Raw genomic sequence first — 18,524 nt, 5'->3', positions numbered from 1 at the left:
AGACAGGAGTGAATTTCACACCCACTGAATAATGTTGTGAAAGGGGCGAGTGCCTGCTTATGAAGGGTTGTTGGTGATGGAGGTCACCATCCAAAGGCCTGTTAAAGGAGTATTGTAAGTTTAATGGCCTAAGCCACCTGCTCAGAACATGCAACCCAGAGGGCACTGTGGAGCTACAGGGTTTCCCTTTAGATTCCAGATGCAGGGGCGAGCAGTTGATTGCAGGTTGTGTGAGTCAGAGGGAGTGAGACAGGAGAAGTAGTCATGTGTGACCCTGGAAGGAAGCTGAGGCAGGAAGGGAGCCTCTCCTTGGGCACTGTGCTGGCTGGAAACTAACTGCCTGATTGCTGTATGTTTCTACTGCTGCTTGGGGAAACAGGATTGTGTGAATATTTGTGGAAATAAACCAAATACAGCATGGATTATCCTGACTCCACGTCACTGAGTTTTCATATGAAGAGTCCCCCACAAGGCTCCAAATTTTCCCTTCCTGCTCAGTGTAAGGGGCCACAATATCATCTGCAACACTATTTATACATGTTTTTTCTCAAGTGAAGCCAATGTGTCACTTGAACATTCTTGTATCTATTTCCTCTGCTGTGATCTCAAACAATATACACCTAACTCCATGGCAGGTGTGACTCCACTGCCAAGGTCCTAATGAACACCATTAGAACATTTTGATCTCAGCATTGACAATTACTTAACAGGTTTACAACCAATATTTCAAAGGCTGGTTTCATTAAACACCACGTTTTCTCCAAATTGCTGCCACAGCATCAGGATACATTGATTGTTCACATGGGATGCTCAGTACAACACTAACATTTCTCTGTACAGTCTACATTCTAATTTGTTTCCAAACATTTTAAGAAATCTGACATTGTGGATGCATAAACGATTGTCTGTGGCAGTTTCATTTTGGCTTTCCATTTCCGTTGGATGCAGATCAGGGTTACCAGAAGTTTTACAGCAAACCAGTGCAAATGACAAGTGCCTTATATTTCAACATGTATCTCATGCTCATTTGGCAACGACTGGTTTGTGATGCAAATAAAATGAAGTCCAAGTTTTGGCTGAAAAAGTACTCAGCTAGGTTTAAGAAGGCAAAATAGAAGAGGAAATAAAACAGTTACAAATAGATCTGAAACCTTGAGAGTTATTAAGTGCCTTGAGTTACCAGCTCAGGATTTTATGGTTTTTACTATCATTATTTTGTCCAATGGTTGTCCATAAAAATGGCATGGTCCAAGAACGAGTAGATAGAGGAGATGATAGCCTCACAGAAAGCTGAATTAGGAACTTGTAGGGCTGTTCTATTTTTCCTGCAAACAGAATTAAAATGAAAATACATGATGTGACATGCGCTCTACCATGAAACTTCAAGTATTTACAATTCTTATAGCGCTACATTTCAGATAGATTATTTAGCCTGGAAAAGAGAATTCAAAGAAACAAGGTACTCTTTTAATCAGTCCTTCCCTCTTCTACTCTGTCCCACTTCTTAAGGAGATGCTGTAGGGTCAGTTGGCCCCCCAAATTAGTAAAAAACCTACAAGTAACAGAAATGTTTCTATAGTTTTTCAAAAATGCCACTGGAAATAATTTTTCTAATACTACAAATCAATTAATATCCCTCTGCGATGATAACAACCAAAACTTACAGAATTATGACATGGTAAAATTGGTAAATTACCTCTCATGACTAAAATGTCAGAAGCCTTTAAGAAGTAGCAAATCTAGTTGTGTATCACAGCGTGTTTTTGTTCAGTGGCTTTTACTGTATCTTCTGATTTTTGACAGTGTTTAGGCTCACCTGAAAAACACACAAATGGGAAGGTACCTTAAGACATTAATCAAGTCAACCAAATACATAATACACCTCTACCTCGATATAATGCTGTCCTCGGGAGCCAAAAAATCTTACCGGGTTATAGGTGAAACCATGTTATACTGAACTTGCTTTGAGCCACTGGAGTGTGCAGCCCTGCCCCTCCCCCCGGAGCACTGCTTTACTGCGTTACATCCGAATTTGTGTTATATCGGCTCGTGTTATATCAAAGTAGAAGTGTATGAACCTGTTTTGTGGATAACATATTGTAGTATTACATCTAAGTAGGACATTTTTCCTTCCTTTTCCAAAGGTTGCCTATCTTATACTTACATTTCAATCATTTCTTCCTTTTCAGAGTGAATATGTGGGATTGAGTTTAATCATTTTCATTTACTCATGTGGAAAGACACAGAATGAAAGCGCTGGATCAGAACATTAATTGAGACAAACATAAAGCAATTTTTATTAGTCTATTGTTAATGAAGTATTAGAAAAAAAATTAAATATATTTTCGGTACAAATTTTAACGGTTTCTTGGGGAGAATTCACCCCTGCGAAGATGGCTACTTAAATCCACTTTGGGGGTGAGTTTCACCTGGAAAAGCAATGACACTGTAAATTTGCAATCGAAGCCTAATTTTAAGACTTCCATTTGTCCAGTCTGCTAACTGAAACAATACATGACTTATGTATTCATTCAAAACTAAGCAACACAGCTCGAATTTCAGCTCTTGAATAGTCACAATTAACAGTATTTAGATCATAGAAATTATTTGTGAATATTTTTGAATACAGAAAATTAAAAACTGGACAATTTGCCACTATAGAAAGAGGTGAAATATGTCCAATACATTGAATATGAATTAGCTGCTCAGTTCTAAGCAATCAAATGCACATTGTGGTCACCGATTTGCACCAATAAAACCTACAGCCAGTTTGCAGATTGTGGAGGAAGGAGAGCAAGGAGAAACATAGGACAGGGAAGTAGAGAAGAACCAGATGGAGAGACAGAGAAAGTCAGAGGAAGGTGTTTGAAAGAGGAAGGAAGCACTATTAGAAGCTAAGAATTAAAGTAGAGGAAGAGTCTTTAAAGGAGGATAAACAATAGTTTGCAAGTGGGAGGAAACAAAAGGAAGAGGAATTTAGCTTGAAAACAGAATGATTAGTAGAGAAGCGTCAGAGGAAGAGTATAAAAGAGGAAAGGAGACAGAAGAGGAGGAAATGGCTTGCCAATTACAGAACCAGTTTCTCCTCCCTTGGTTTTCACACCTCTACTGCTAGAACAGGGCCTCATCCTCCCTGATTGAACTAACCTCGTTATCTCTAGCTTGCTTGCTAGCATATATATACTTGCCCCTGGAAATTTCCACTACCTGCGTCTGACGAAGTGGGTATTCACCCATGAAAGCTCACGCTCCAAAACCTCTGTTAGTCTATAAGGTGCCACAGGATTCTCTGCTGCTTTCATTGAATTCACTGTGAGTGAAATCTTAGTGCCACTGAAGACAGTGGGAGTTTTGCCATTTACTTCAGTGCGGCCAGGATTTCACCCCTGCTCTCAGTCCCTTGCAGTTTCACATATCTGAATGCCATGCTTTAGTATTTGGAAAGCTAGGTCAGCCCCCCTTTGTCTTCCTTTCTAAAGACTTTTATCAGAGCCGTGTGAAGGATGGAAGTTTCATTTCGCAAAAGATTTCAAGATTTCTGAATCTGGCCTCATTCTAAACTGAAATAAAAACTGAGAATTTCAAAATTTCCTATGAAGTAAAATTCTGATAAGAAATGTTCATTTTGGGTCACACTATCTGTTTCAGTTTGATTTCAACTTTTTATAGTTCATATTATAAGCTATAATGAAAAATGGAAAAAAAATAAGTTTCAGAACAAGAAACTGAAATGTTTGTTCCTAGAATCTCAAAACAGGACATCTGGACATAGTTGGAACTTTTCCCCTCCATTTTCCCTTCAAAGTTAAATGCCAGCAAAGTTGATATGATTTTGTGAAGTGTTTTGATTTTGATGGAACTGCATATTCCGAAGGAGTATGGTTCAGCCAAGGTTTCTCTGAGCAGCATTTTGATCAAAGCTCAATTGCTTTGTTCTTTGATCGTACCTTATTCTTTATTCACATCAGCATATGTTTTTCTCCTAATAATAACTGACAGATCAATGCCCTGATTCAGCATTGCTTTGCACCTTGTTTAGCTCCTTACACCAGCATCAAAGTAGATTAAAATACTACCAAATACCCCTTTGCACTGATGTAAATAATTACACCCAGTGCAGGGAAAAGTATGAAGTGGGGTCCAGGAATCTACCATGTCTCCTTTGACACTTATATGCCAGAGAGTCATAACTGATGTCATCTGAGCCAACATCAATTACATTGCCACATTGCTGATGTGGATTTTCCTGCTGCTATTCTATCTGTTTATGCTCCAGGAGGCTTTGAGTGATCAACTGATACTGCCCAGGTGTGATTTCTACTACTGGCAGTTACTGGATAGTCCTCTACTGTCACAGAGATTGATGCTATAGTCAGTTATTTTTAATCACAGATTCACTGGCTTCTTAAACATTGGTATTTCTTGACACATTAAGGATAAGTTGTTTTTCAGGAAGTGTTTCCTTGGAAACTTTTGATGGTCAGTTTTGCATGAATGCCAGCCTGAGCAGGAAGCAGGTTTGGTTAATGAACTAGGAGTGCCTGCAAGAGTTAAATCTCAACAGTAGGTGTCAGGACAGCGGATCCGGAGTTTTGCCATCGCATGCACCTCCTTTTAGTTGATATAGGGTGTCAAGGACCATCCCCCCTCTCTATGTGCAGGCATAGTGACACCACCTTGCCCTGCATTTACAACCCCTTCACATCTTTGCAGCGACTGCAGTAGTTGCTTACTCATTTCCATTAGGAAATTGTGTATTTTAGTTGTCTTTAAAGCATTGTTTTTTATCCTATTAAAAAAAATAATCATGCTGTCTCCCTTTGCTCTTCATTTACTCTCCCCTCACATCTGTTCTGTTCTTTTCAGCATAAAACAAGAAGCACTTGTGCCATCTCTCCACAGAGCACCAGCAAGTGCTCCATAGACCACGGTTTGGAAACTGCTGGCATGGGAGCTGGGACTTGGTGGGCAGGTACTATGGTGATGGGCAGCACATTAGACACGCAGACAGATAGAAAGATATCTAACTAGTACGTGCAAAAATGTCTGAGAAACTGAGAGATGTTTGTTGGAGCAACTAACTCTGGGTTGGATCAGAAGCCAAATTTGCCCATGCATGAAAAGAAAAAGGCTATAATCACCCAGGGGAGATACGCCCTCCCTGCTAGCACATCCAAAGGAGGTAACGGTAAAGTAACTTCTTGTGGTCTCAGAAGTGCAAAGGGAACACTAGGGTGGTACACACCCATCCAAAAGAAACATGTCTGTGTGGGTTGGGGCATAGTCAGGGTCCCACTCTGCATGTACAATGGCTGGTGACTTAAAGGCCATCACTGGAGAGAAGGGGTGTACCTTTTACCCAGGGGTCCCAAGAACCATTGTGGAGTTTGCCTCCATCATCTTTTCTAGAGGCATTACACCTCCCTGTGATAAAAAGGCATAATGTGGTACAAACTGATCACCAGTCCATTCTCTCCCTATACTCCTCTCCCCAACACTCCACTGGTTTACGAGCCATATTCTAGGGCACTAGGGTTACAGATATATGGTAGACATTCTTTTTAAAATCCCAAACAAACCCCATTTTATAGAAATATTTTCATAAAAATCTGTAAATATAAAATACTAGTTCTTCTACAGAGCATAAAGGCTTGAGTGGACTTACAGGACAAATATGTACTTAAGGGTATTCCATTCAACTTTTTTCTTTACTACAGCACTTTAAGTCATTTTTAGTTTTACATTGTGTATATTCTCCTTTTTTGCAGAGCAAGTGTGGCTTCCTCTCAATGGTTACATAAAGCAAAGGTTCTCTACGTCTATCTGTATCCCTCTGTTGTGTCATTTTGTACTAAGATGGTAAGATCTATGGTGCATGGACTCTCTCTTCATTTTGTCTTTGTGCAGTACCTAGCACATTGAGTTCTTTGACTGGGTCTCCTAGGCACTATGGGAATACAAATAATAATAATGTGTTCTTCTTTTTTATTGACGTTTATATAGTAAAGACAATGAATATCATGGCAAGTTTACAAGTTTTACATTGTTAAGTTAAATGAAAAAGTACTAGCTGCCTTATGGGGAGGATGGATGGATACCATGTCCAATGGTAACAACAGATACGTGAGAAGATTGGAACTATATTTCACTTTCACTGCTGGCATACTTTATTCATTCATGGCTCCCTGGAGCCCTCAACAGGTAGCTCTTCTCAACTACCTCAGTTCTATGGTCACCGGTTCCTGCTCACAGAGATCCCATTGTCTTCTTCCACATCTGACTCTTAATTAACTCATTGACTTGCTTTTCCCTCAACCCTCTCTTTCCATTCAAGGAGAAAACATTTTTAGCAGGAATTAAATATTGATTTTTCTGATAGCATGGCGTGCCTTGCAATCACATTGTTCCAGTGGGACTAAAGAGTTTACATGAGCTGCAGGAGGAAACAACACAACTGTCTTCCTTTTTCTCTTTGGTACACTCCTTAATTCCATTCTGTAGTCAAACATTATTTGTCTCTTACACTTTTGTCACCTAAGAGTGTACAAAAGTCAGCATGATACACCACAAACTGCAATAAACACTGATCACCTAGTGTTCTGTACAGCTGTGACTTGCATCGTACTATCTGACTGATACTTGCACGAATACCGGAAACTTGGACATGATTACAGCTGGCTGGAAAACAGAATTTCCATTCTAGGGAAATTCAGATATTTTGACATTTGTTTTCATTCTGAATTGGAAGGAAAAGTCAGAATATACAAAATTTTCACAGAACTAAATGTTCCAAAAAATTGCAGAGGTTTGTATATTTTTGACTCAAACATTTTAAAATAAAAAACATGGTTTTGAATTGGTATTTTGACTTAAAATGACATTAAGGCAACCATTTCAAAACAAAATTTTCATTTAGTTTCATAATGTCATCTTAAAAGAAATTTTTTTGTTTTGACTATCTGAACAGAAAAGTAAAATATTTTGACAAAACTGGCATTTTCCCAAGAAAACATACACTTTGATGAAACCACATTTTCCAGTGAGGAAATTTTCCAGTTGAAAAATTTCAATAAACTCTATATATGATATACACAAGAAAGTTGAAAATGAGTTGCTTTAGAAAGTTGTTCATTTGCACACTTATAATATTCTTGATGGTGGATTATATTAGTTTATATAGCAAATCAATTTCTGAAAGACTTTTTTTTGTAAAGGATTACTCTATCTCCTCCCTTTTAAATGGTTAAATTTTGTATTCCATTAAGGCAGTGGTTCTTAACCTGGGGTGCATGCCCTTTCTGGGGGTGCGAGACATGCCAGATTTTTTTAGAAGGTAAATCATCAGAAACATAAATTAAACACTGGCACGTAAGTACAACTACTTTGTTTCATCAGACCTATGTATTTATTAACATTATACACTTTTAACGATTGCAGTAATATATAAACAAAAACTATATCTAGGTTTAAGGGGTGCGAGAACATATTTTGAGAACCAAAGGGGTGCAGGCTGCAATAAAGGTTAAGAACCACTGCGTTAAGGCTTCCCTCTAGAATCACTTAGCACAATTTTAATCAACAATGCTTTGAAATACAACAGTGACCCAACACACTGTGGGAATTCTAGATCAAGCTTTTATTTCATTTTCTATTTTTGCGCTAAATACTTGATTAGAGGGTGTGACAGGATAAGGTAATTCACCCCAGGTAGAATGGATTTACTGTAGGCTGGTCTGCTCGTTTTAGTGTGCAGAAGTTATTTTGAATTATGATAGTTTTGAAATGGAAATGCAAAGTATTTTATTTTTAAGGCTAGGATTTCCCTTTGGTATTGGATGTTGCAAATTCATTTAATCTTAATTTAATTGCACAGACCGGAGTTTTGCATATTGCCTATTTTCCGGATAGCACTGACACAATGTTACACACCCTACATGGGTAAGTACACAGGTAACATCATTCTTTAATTCTCAAGGGACGGGGTTTGCCTCTTGCTATGTATTTGTGCAATGCCTTGCACAAGGGAGCCATGACCTCAGTTGGGGCTTTCAGACACTACTGTAATGCAATTAATAACAATATAAATGTAAAACCAGACTGCTACAAAGAAGTTCAAACCCGGCTTTATTTAATTCTATCATCTATGGCACCTCTGTAGGTATATAACTGACTTCAGCTAAGCTCAGTAAAATGTAATATGTTTTCCATATCACAATAGCGACTAGCAAAGAACTTCATGTATAAACTTTTTTACCTGCTACAGCACACTGCTAAACTCTACTAGATTAAAAGGAGCTGTAACATCCAAGCATGGTGACTTGTCTACATTGCCCCACAGTTCAGAAAAAGGGGGTGTAAATAAACTGCACTGTAGCTCCCCATGTGGGTACGAACTTAAAGGTCCCTAAAAGGACTATATTTGTGCAAATTAGGGACCTTTACATTCATGTCCACAGTGTTCACATGGGAGAATTACAGCACAGCACTTTGGTCATATCCTCATAACCCAAATTGTAGAGCAGTGTAGACATGGCCTTAGTCAAGAATGACACCAGATCCCTTCCGTTTATTAGATTCACAAAACTAAAAATATTGGAATTGGCGGGAAAATTTTTAAACTACAAATGGTAGGTCAGATTGATTTACTGTTGAGATCAGAACAACTGCCCATGGTAAAGAAAGATTAAAGGATGTGCTGAAGTGATTTCTTTCCCAAACTAATGGTTTAGTAGGTGTATCAAACACATTTCTGAAGTGAGAATGGCAGTCAAAATACCTAACCTACTGAAACTGCAGGCTACTCAGTCTGGGCAGAACCAATTCATTTTATATCTGGCAAACAGTGATTGTAACTGACTGGAACAGTTTGTACTTCTGATAGATTTTAATTCTTGGTTTCCTTTGTAAAAGAAAAAATATAAATATGAAATATTAAATTTACAAAATAAATCAGACTATCATGATCAGAAAACAAATACAATTCAACTAATACCTAGGGTGAAAACTTCCTTTAACTTCAATGCAGCCAAGAGCTCACCCACAGAATATACATTATCTGACTTCTGCCTTTGATAGCTTGCTGAAGGCAACAAGAATATTTTGTATAACCTAGTAATTTCTGATCATGTTAATGAGAACTGAGCGTTCAAACATATTATCAGCTTTGAAAACTTCATTCTTTCTTGATTTATTCACTAATCTCAAATAGACACAAAAAACATAAAATCCATTTGAAATAGGTAGTGCTGTCAAATTATGGATTTACTTCTATTTCATATGTGACTTTAATTATTTGCTAATATCCAACATTCCTTCTTAATTAAGAAAATTAGAAACTCTTCATTCTATAGTGTGACTTTTATCTATGTTAGAAAATGGAGGCAAGCAATCACTGAAGCAGATGGTTGAGACTAAATTCAACATCGATTAATGAAAGGACGTCTCACAGTATGATGCCTGCAGCTGATCACTCATTGAACTTGGATACAGAAATGCCTGCTATGCCAAATAAAAAAAAAAAAAATCATTTTAATTTAAGCTACAGCCAGGACCGGCGCCAGGGTTTCTCGCGCCCTAGGCGGACGGTCATTTCGCCGCCCCCCGCACTGATCCCGTGGCTCCAGTGGAGCTGCCGCAGGCATTCCTGTGGAGGGTCCGTTGGTCTGTGGCTCTGGTGGAGCTGCCGCAGGCATGCCTGCGGGAGGTCCACCAGAGCTGCGGGAGCAGCCGACCATCCGCAGGCATGACTGCACCAGCTCCACCAGAGCCGTGGACCAACGGACCCTCCGCAGGCATGCCTGCGGCAGGTCAACCGGAGCCACCTGCCGCCCCCCCCCGGCAAAATGCCACCCCCCTCAATAATCCTGGTGCCCTAGGCAATTGCCTAGGCTGCCTAAATGGTAGCGCCGGCCCTGGCTACAGCTAAATGCAGTCTAAGTGATTGTCCAGATTCTTATATTGTATCATCCTACTGCATAATCTCCTGGTTCAGTTAGTCTGAAAATAGCTCTAGATGCACATTCATTAGTGCACAAAAGACAAATCAGAGTAATCTAGATTGTTAGATCCTGGGAGCAAGGAACTGTTTTATAGCTGTATAAAATGATATTTCCACCAGTAGGTCAATATGAATTAATGAATAAATAAGCAAACACATTCATATAATGTATCAGGTCTGCTGACAGGGGAGTGCAAAGAGGACAATTGCCCAGGGGCCCGGCTGATTTAAAAGCGCTGAGGGGCCCTCAGCCGCCACTGGCGCAGCGGGGCGAAGGTAGGCTTCCTGCCTGCCCTTGCTCTGTGCTACTCCCAGAAGGAGCCAGCATGTCCCTGCCGCCCCTGGGGGTGGTGACAGAGGGTCTCTGTGAGCTGCCCCCACCCAAATGCTGACTCTGCAGCTCCCATTGACCTGGAACTGCTCGGTCTCCTGCCTAGGAGCCGCTGCAAGAGGGATGTACCGGTAGCTTTCGGAAGCTGCCTGAGGTAAGCACCGACCTCCCCCCAACCCACTCTTGCACCCCAACTCCCTGCACTAGCCCAGAGTCCACACCCCAGACCCAAACTCTCTCCTAGAGCCCTCCCACACCCAAACTCTCCCCCAGAGCCAGCACCCCGCACCCCAATCTCCTGCCCAGCCTAGTGAAAGTGAGTGAAGGTGGGGGAGAGTGAGTGATGGAGGGAGGGAGAATGGAGTGAGCAGAGGGTAGGGCCTCAGAGAAGGGGTGGGACAGGGGTGTGGTCTCAGGGAGGGGGTGGGGCAAAGGGCTTTGGGTTGGCACAATTAGACAGTTGACAAGCCTACCAGGTGGGCATGTGGAAGCCCTGGCCATGCCGGAGGAGTGCACCCAGCAGCGCAGCCAGCAGCTCGCTGGGCATTAGCCAGTAAGGTGCAGCACAACTGCCAGCTTGTGCGTGTGTGGGGACCCACTGACTGTTCTGCCTGGAGGCCCTGAATTGCTGTCAGCCGGCCTGCATTGTCTCTGGGATGAATAGTTTCAAATGAGGTAGAAGTAAGTTTCAGAACTCAGAATGGCACTAAAATAAGTGTAGTTTAGAACGTTGTCTATCAACAGCATGCCCAGCAATGAGCAATACTCTTTATATGTTTCCATCATTGCTAACGGGATGACAATTAACAGTTGGTGGCAGTCTTGGATATGAGCCCTTTTCCATTTCACTTAGTTTCTAAAGTCATCTTCATCGCAATTCAGCTATTATCTCAAAATCTGTAATAAATCTCACATACTGTGGCTGAGCTTCCTGGATCAGCAGCACTAGCCCTGATGTTTGCTCCAGCCAGATATTTAACTATGAAGGCTCAGATGCATCACTGTTAGATAAATTAGAGGAGACATAATTGATGTTTTGGACCATAAATCAATTTCTGGAGGTGACCTGGACCTTAAAAAGGTGGTGTCACTACTGCTGCTACAGTCTAATAACAGGATAAACCTGCTACTGCCATGACAGACTTTAGGCTTACAAGTCCCTACCTCTGGCTTTTTTTATAGCATGTCCTAGGGTCAGTTTGTACAGAAATGAGCCTTCTGTACGGGCCATTGAGTTCAGTGGTGCAGGATGTAGGCATATGATCTGTGCCTTGTAGTTCAGGAGCTTGACTGACATTATTCACATCTCCTCATTAAACTCAGTTATTGCCCTCCAACTCCCTTCCTTTTTAGCCCTTTCATTATTTATTTCTCTTTAAAACAAGCATACAAACAAACTCAAAACACTTCCCTGGTCTATTGCAGCTTTGCACACCCTCCTTTTTCTGTCCTCTTCCAGCAAAACAAATAATTTCTAAACCATTTTACCTTTGGAAAGTAAATAACTCCAATGGGGACTAAATCAAATGTAGGCTATTACCAATTTCATAAACTGCAGTTCTGGTGCCTTAAAATCCTGCCTGTCCTACAGGGGATTTCCTACCATGCTGAATGAATTCCTTTCGATAACACTGAGTTCTCATAAACAGTGATATGCTCATTGCACAAGAAAGGTGGAATTTACGCTGCAAGAACTGTTTGCCTACAACCAATACCAATTTATTCCATTATCTGGTCAGATTTCTCAAGCTATCCAGGATCTGACTGAGTCAACGTTTGGATGGAAGAACTCCAAGAAACATCTAGGTGCTGCAGAAATAGCACTGGTGGTGCGGTAATGACCCTTAGTACAAGATGGCTGTTATATCTCTTTTATGGGCACAGCAAGTAGTGCCTCTCCTTGGGCTCCTCCTCTACTGCATAGCAGGCATTATACCTTTCTAAGGCACTTTATTTTCAACCTGCCAAGGCCCAAATGTAGAATGCAGTGTGTGACAAACTCAAAATGAAAGAGACAAAAAATATTCATTTAAGAAACTTTAAGTACTGGGGGATTCATTCTTTTCATAGAAATAATCCAGTCTAGAACAGTAGCTTTGTGATCCTTTACTCTGATGAACAGTTTTCAACAATAAAAATGAAAGGACATCAAATGTGTGTGTAGGATATGCTGGGGATAAAATGAGGGAGATCTCTCAAGATGAGGGACAACTGAGAGGTGTGTTAAGCTATATTTCCACGCACTGATGCTCAGGCAGTGCCACCTCATCTCCCAACCTCACAAGGCTCAGCCTCAGAGAAGACATACCTGAACCCAACGTTTGAGCTGGGAACAGAGCATGTGACTATCTCAAGCCCCTAAAGTACAAGACACAGGGAAATATTAAGCAGCAACTTTGGTTCTCACTCAGTCCCCTTATTTTTCTTCACCTGCAGGAGAATAAGGCCCTGATCCTCACTTAACCATTCAGCTCTGATCAGATTATGACCCTGGCTGCACCATGGAGAACAAGGGCTACTCTCCCAATGCTCCTTGCTGCAAGCAAATAAATGGTGAGGGGCAGGGACTGGGAGGAGCTCTGGCTCTGTCCCCCTCACTCAGTGGCCATGATAACTGGCTGGGTGTATGTGGGGGTGGAGGAAGAAGGGAGCAGGAGGGTCCATGAAATGGAGTGGAGTAACATATTCCTCCCTTAGAACAAGGGGAAAGCAGGGGATGAATTGTAGCGCTCAGAGCCCCAATTCATTCTCTGGTCTCTCCTGGGGCAATGCAATCACGTGTTGCCTCTTACTCAGGATGGATTGAGAACACGCAATCTAGCCCATCATAAGCCCTTGAGTGTGTGGGGGTGTAAGTGTGGGGAAGAATGTACAATACATCACGGGAGAGAGTTGGATCTTCATGGCTCAGGCAAAGATGTGAAGGAGCCTCAGCCCAGAAGGAAGAGTTAGGCCTGGTCTACACTATGATTTTAGGTCAAATTTAGCACCGTTACCTCAATTTAAGCCTGGACTCGTCCACACGACGAAGCCCTTTTTTTTCGACTTAAAGGGCTCTTTAAATCGATTTCTTTACTTCACCTCCGATGAGGAGATTAGCGCTGAAATTGGCCTTGTTGGGTCGAATTTGGGGTAGTGTGGATGCAATTCGACAGTATTGGCCTCCGGGAGCTATCCCAGAGTGCTCCATTGTGACCTCTCTGGACAGCGCTCTCAACTCAGATGCACTGGCCAGGTAGACAGGAAAAGGCCCATGAACTTTTGAATCTCATTCCCTGTTTGGTCAGCGTGGCAAGATGCAGGTGAGTGCAGATGTCATCAGCGGAGGTGACCATGATGGAGTCCCAGGATTGCAAAAGAGCTCCAGCATGAACCGAATGGGAGGTACGGGATCTGTTTGCCATATGGGGAGACGAATCTGTGCTAGCTGAACTCCGTTCCAGTAAATGAAATGCCAAAACATTAGAAAAAGTCTCAAAGAGCATGAAGGACAGAGGACATAACAGGGATGCACAGCAGTGCGGCGTGAAACTTAAGGAGCTCAGGCAAGTCTACCAAAAAAACAGAGAGGCAAATGGCCGCTCCGGATCAGAGCCTCCAACGTGCCGCTTCTGTGATGAGCTGCATGCCATGCTGGGGGGTGCAGCCATCACTACCCCAACTCTGTGCTTTGACTCTGTCAGTGGAGAATCACACAACATGGAAGCAGGTTTTGGGGATGAGGAAGATGATGATGAAGAGATTGAAGATAGCTCACAGCAAGGAAGTGGAGAACCCGGTTTCCCCAATAGCCAAGATATGTTTCTCATGCTGGACCTGGAGCCAGTAACCCCCGAACCCACCCAAAATGTGCTCCCGGTCCCTGAAGGCGGAGAACAGACCTCTGGTGATTGTACCTTTGTAAATATTGTACATGGTTTAAAAGCAAGCGTGTTTATTGATTAATTTGCCCTGGCATTCGTGGCCAGAACAGCTACTGGAAAAGTCTGTTAACATGTATGGGGATGGAGTGGAAATCCTCCAGGGACATCTCCATAAAGCTCTCCTGGATGTACTCCCAAAGCCTTTGCAAAAAGTTTCTGGGGAAGGCAGCCTTATTCCGTCCGCCATGGTAGGACACTTTACCACGCCAGGCCAATAGCACGTAGTCGGGAATCATTGCATAACAAAGCAGATGGTTCTGGTGTTTGCAGGCATTCAAACAACATCCGTTCTTTATCTCGCTATGTTATCCCCAAGAGAGTGATAATCATTCATGGTCATCTGGTTGAAACAGGGTGCTTTTATTAAGGGGACATTCAGAGGTGCCTGTTCCTGCTCAGCTGTTTGGCTGTGGCTGAACAGAAGTGTTCCCCGCTGTTAGCCATTGCAGCAAAGCCATCCACTATGGCCTGCACATTTCCCAGAGTCACTACCATTGATATCAGCAGCTCTTTGATTGAGTTGGCTACTTGGATCACAGCAGCCCCCACAGTAGATTTGCCCACTCCAAATTGATGCCTGCCTGACTGGTAGCTGTCTGGCATTGCAAGCTGCACAGGGCTATCACTACTCATTCCTCAGCTGTGAGGGCTGCTCTCATCTTGGTATTCTGGTGCTTCAGGGCAGGGGAAAGCAAGTCACAAAGTTCCATGTAAGTGCCCTTATGCATGCGAAAATTTCACAGCCACTGGGAATTGTCCCAGACCTGCAACACTATACGGTCCCACCAATCTGTGCTTGTTTCCCGGGCCCAGAATTGGCATTCCACAGCATGAACCTGCCCCACTAACACCATGACGTACACATTGTCGGGGCCCGTACTTTGTGAGAAGTTTATGTCCATGTCTCTGTCCTCATCACTCTTGTTACTATGCTGCCATCACCGCCTCGCCTGGTTTTGCGTTTGCAGGTTCTGGTTCTGCATATACTCCAGGGTAATGCGCGTGGTGTTTACAGTGCTCATAATTGCCACGGTGATCTGAGCGGGCTCCATGATCCCAGTGTGATGGTGTCTGGACTGAAAAAAGGTGCAAAACGATTGTCTGCTCTGATGGAGGGAGGGGTAACTGATGACATGGCTTACAGGGAATTAAAGTCCACAAAGGGGGTGGGGCTTTGCATCAAACAGAAACACAAGCAACTATCACACAGAATGGCCCCCCTCGAGGATTGAACTCAAAACTGTTGATTTAGCAGGCCGTTGATTTCACGGAGGGAGGGAGCAAATGAATACAAAACAAATCGGGTCTATTTCTTGTTTTGATCCACTCTTTTACATCTATCTTTTACATCTTTAGGCTGGCAGCAGATGGTGCAGTTTGACTGCTAGCCATCATCATCTCCTGGGTGCTCAGCAGAAGACGGTGCAAGTACGACTGGGGAATGACCTGGCTGAGTCACTCCCATGTCTGCCCAGGCACCCCGACTGACCTCACCCAGGAGTAGGACGATGATGGCTACCAGTCGTAACACATCGTCTGCTGCCAAAAGGCAATGAGCTGCTGCTGTGTAGCAATGCAATCCCACGTCTGCCAGCAGCCAGGAGACTTACGGTGACGGTCAGCTGTGTGGACTCCATGCTTACTGTGGTATGGCGTCTGCACAGGTAACCCAGGAAAAAAGGTGCGAAACGACTGTCTGCTGTTGCTTTGATGGAGGAAAGGAGGGAAGGGGGGGGGGGCCTGATGACACATACCCAGAATTACTTGCAACACTTTTTTTGCCCCATCAGGCATTGGGATCTCAACCCAGAATTCCAAAGGGCGGCACAGACTGCAGGAACTGTGGGATAACTACCCACCTCTACCCACAGCGCAACGCTCCGGAAGTTGACGCTAGCCTCGGTACTGTGGACGTAGTCTGCCAACTTAATGCACTGAGAGCATTTTTTGTGGCGACACACACAATCGACTGTATAAAAATGATTTCTGAAGAACCGACTTCTATAAATTTGACCTAATTTCATAGTGTAGACATACCCGTAGAGGTAATACTTTCTTCTCAATGTCCCATTCTTTTAAAGCTTACTTTATCATCAATTTCAGTACAATTTGTAAGTTAAAATGGAACATCACACAGTACCTTCCTTCTACTTAGATCAAGTTCCACTGTCGCTTGGACACCTTGACACTGGTGATCATATGATCACCAGAGTGCAGACCACAGCCTATGTCAATAAAATCGTTTTCGTTTTCATCATATTGCATTGTCATGGGTTTTTGGCTATTCCATCCCCTTCCCCCTTAACATTCCAAATTTTCACCTTCCTTGTTAACAAAATGGCAACTTTTTATACCTATTTTAATGATCAAATTACACCTGCTTAAAGTGATCAAAATAAATGGGGGAAGTTGTATTCATTTTTATTACAAATGATTTGATTCATGAAGTTCTGATCCTAAGTGCCTACAATAAGTGAGAAGCCCTGCAATAGCCAAAGCAGAATTACCTATTCAAAAAGAAAATGACAAGCAGGTTCTACAGAGTTTATATAATTTCCCAGTAACTTAAAACTTCTACAGCTGCAAATACGTATCTAAAATTATTTTTAAATTATGAGTTCAACTGTCATATTTTTGGTATTTTAGGCCAAATAATTTACTATTAAATATCAAATACTTAATATCAAAAAGGTTAAATTTATTCATGTCAAATGTTTTTTATTTGATGATATTTCAGTTTCTACATATGTCTGAGGAAGGGCCATTCCTAAACTGCAGGCTCGAACAACTACTTAATTGGACATTTTATGGATATCAAAGCTTAATAGGGATGTAACAGACACGGCAGCAGCTCCACCCTGCACCACTTCGTTAGACTGATGTGTGTTTTGTGATGAGATATTACCATTCAACGGGACAGTGGGCTGTGTTTCTTGCTGTGCCTCGGTGAGATCTTTCTGGTTTGGATCAGAGTTAGTGAATTTCTCCGAGCTGGATGCGCTAGGAGGACAGTCGAAAGTTATAACTTGTAGGACGAAGGAACTGGGAGTGATGCTTCTTGGTAAAGGCGTGTCATCGCTTCCCTGACTACTCTCATTTTGTGTCCTGGTTGTTTCCTCCTGTAATTGTGCATCTGCGGGTTTTCTGCTTTGGTCTTTTTGCTGTTCACCAACATTTCTCACAAGTTCTTCTACAGAAAGGGAACAAAATATGTAAATTAGATATGAAATATATGCTGCAGTTGCTTTGATTTCTTAGCAATAGCTCTGGCCTAGAGTTGGACTTGGAAACATTGTGCACATGGGAATTCTTTGTCACTTTTAGTGTTAATACATGTGCACTGGTTTGTTTAAAGTAGGTCAAGTTCTGATCTCAGTTACACAGGTGCAACAGAAGTGGTGGTGGCTGGATTTGGTGTTTGATCTTTAACCAGTACTTCCATCTGCAGCTGGAGTGGCAAGCATTCCAGGAAAAAGCATGGGCACATGGGAAGGGAAAGGATGGAAACAGAATGAAATCACTGCCGAGTGCCATTCCATTTAGCAATGCTGTTTATGGCAGCAATGCTAGAGGAAGCAGAGCTTAGGAGCTCCCGAGACAGGTAGACAGGGAGGGCCTTGCAGAAAGAAGGAAGTGAAGAGAGCTGTGGCAGCTCTGGAGGAGAGGGAATGAACCTTGGAGTGAGGAAGAGGATATCAGAGCAAAAGAATGAGAACCCAGGGTGGAGGGAGCTTTAGGAGGTTACACATTTGTGCTTTAACAACAACAGCAGCAACAGTGGGGAGGGGACAAATCTCAAAGAAATAGTATTTCAGAGGGACAGACAGTGAGGGAAGGGAGAGACTGATCCAGGAGGCCAAAGGTCAGTTGCAAGAAGAGAACTCGAGGTAGAGAAAGAAAGGTTGGGGGGATGGCACGGAACTGAGAAAAGGGAAGTTCAGGAGCGCATAACTTGAGTGTGGGAGAGAGAGTTTGGCAGGAGGAGTCAGAGAATAGAGAGAGCAGGGGATGGAGAAGACTTGTATGGGAGGGGATAGAGAGCACACTTTGGTGGTGGGGATGGAAGGGGTGACAAGAAGAGGGCCAAATCACAGGTTTTCCCTATTATTAGAACACCTGCCTTTTCCTATCTCTTAGGTTCAGCTTTCGCATCCCTTGATACTCCCATGACAGATGTAAAATATCTCTAGTTATATAAAATGATGAGCATTAGAATTTGACCTGTAACTCCACGAACTCTCTGGGGACTATTGTGTGATTTCCCAAGTCCACT

At 42.5% G+C, this 18,524-nt stretch overlaps 1 protein-coding gene and 1 pseudogene across 5 annotated transcripts in view; one reads left to right on the top strand and one right to left on the bottom strand.

Annotated features, from left to right (window-relative positions):
* Positions 1–984: 984 nt before the first annotated feature.
* Positions 985–18,524, bottom strand: part of PDE1A (phosphodiesterase 1A) — a 272,702-nt gene continuing 255,162 nt past the window's right edge. For 3 of the 5 annotated variants that reach the window (XM_075070071.1, XM_032783794.2, XM_032783799.1), the window contains one exon: positions 17,044–17,441. In XM_075070071.1, coding sequence (XP_074926172.1) covers positions 17,044–17,441 — 398 coding nt within the window. Of the gene's footprint in view, positions 1,326–1,696; positions 1,817–17,043; positions 17,442–18,524 lie in introns of those variants that run through there. The other 2 variants (XM_032783797.2, XM_032783800.2) reach the window with 2 other exon arrangements.
* Positions 13,589–14,273, top strand: LOC142047365 (myb/SANT-like DNA-binding domain-containing protein 7; annotated as a pseudogene).

Source organism: Chelonoidis abingdonii, chromosome 10 (assembly GCF_003597395.2).
Source record: "Chelonoidis abingdonii isolate Lonesome George chromosome 10, CheloAbing_2.0, whole genome shotgun sequence".
Taxonomy (NCBI): Eukaryota; Metazoa; Chordata; order Testudines; family Testudinidae; genus Chelonoidis; species Chelonoidis abingdonii.
The sequence above is the reverse complement of the archived record's forward strand: the minus strand, read 5'-3'. Positions and strand labels throughout refer to the sequence as shown.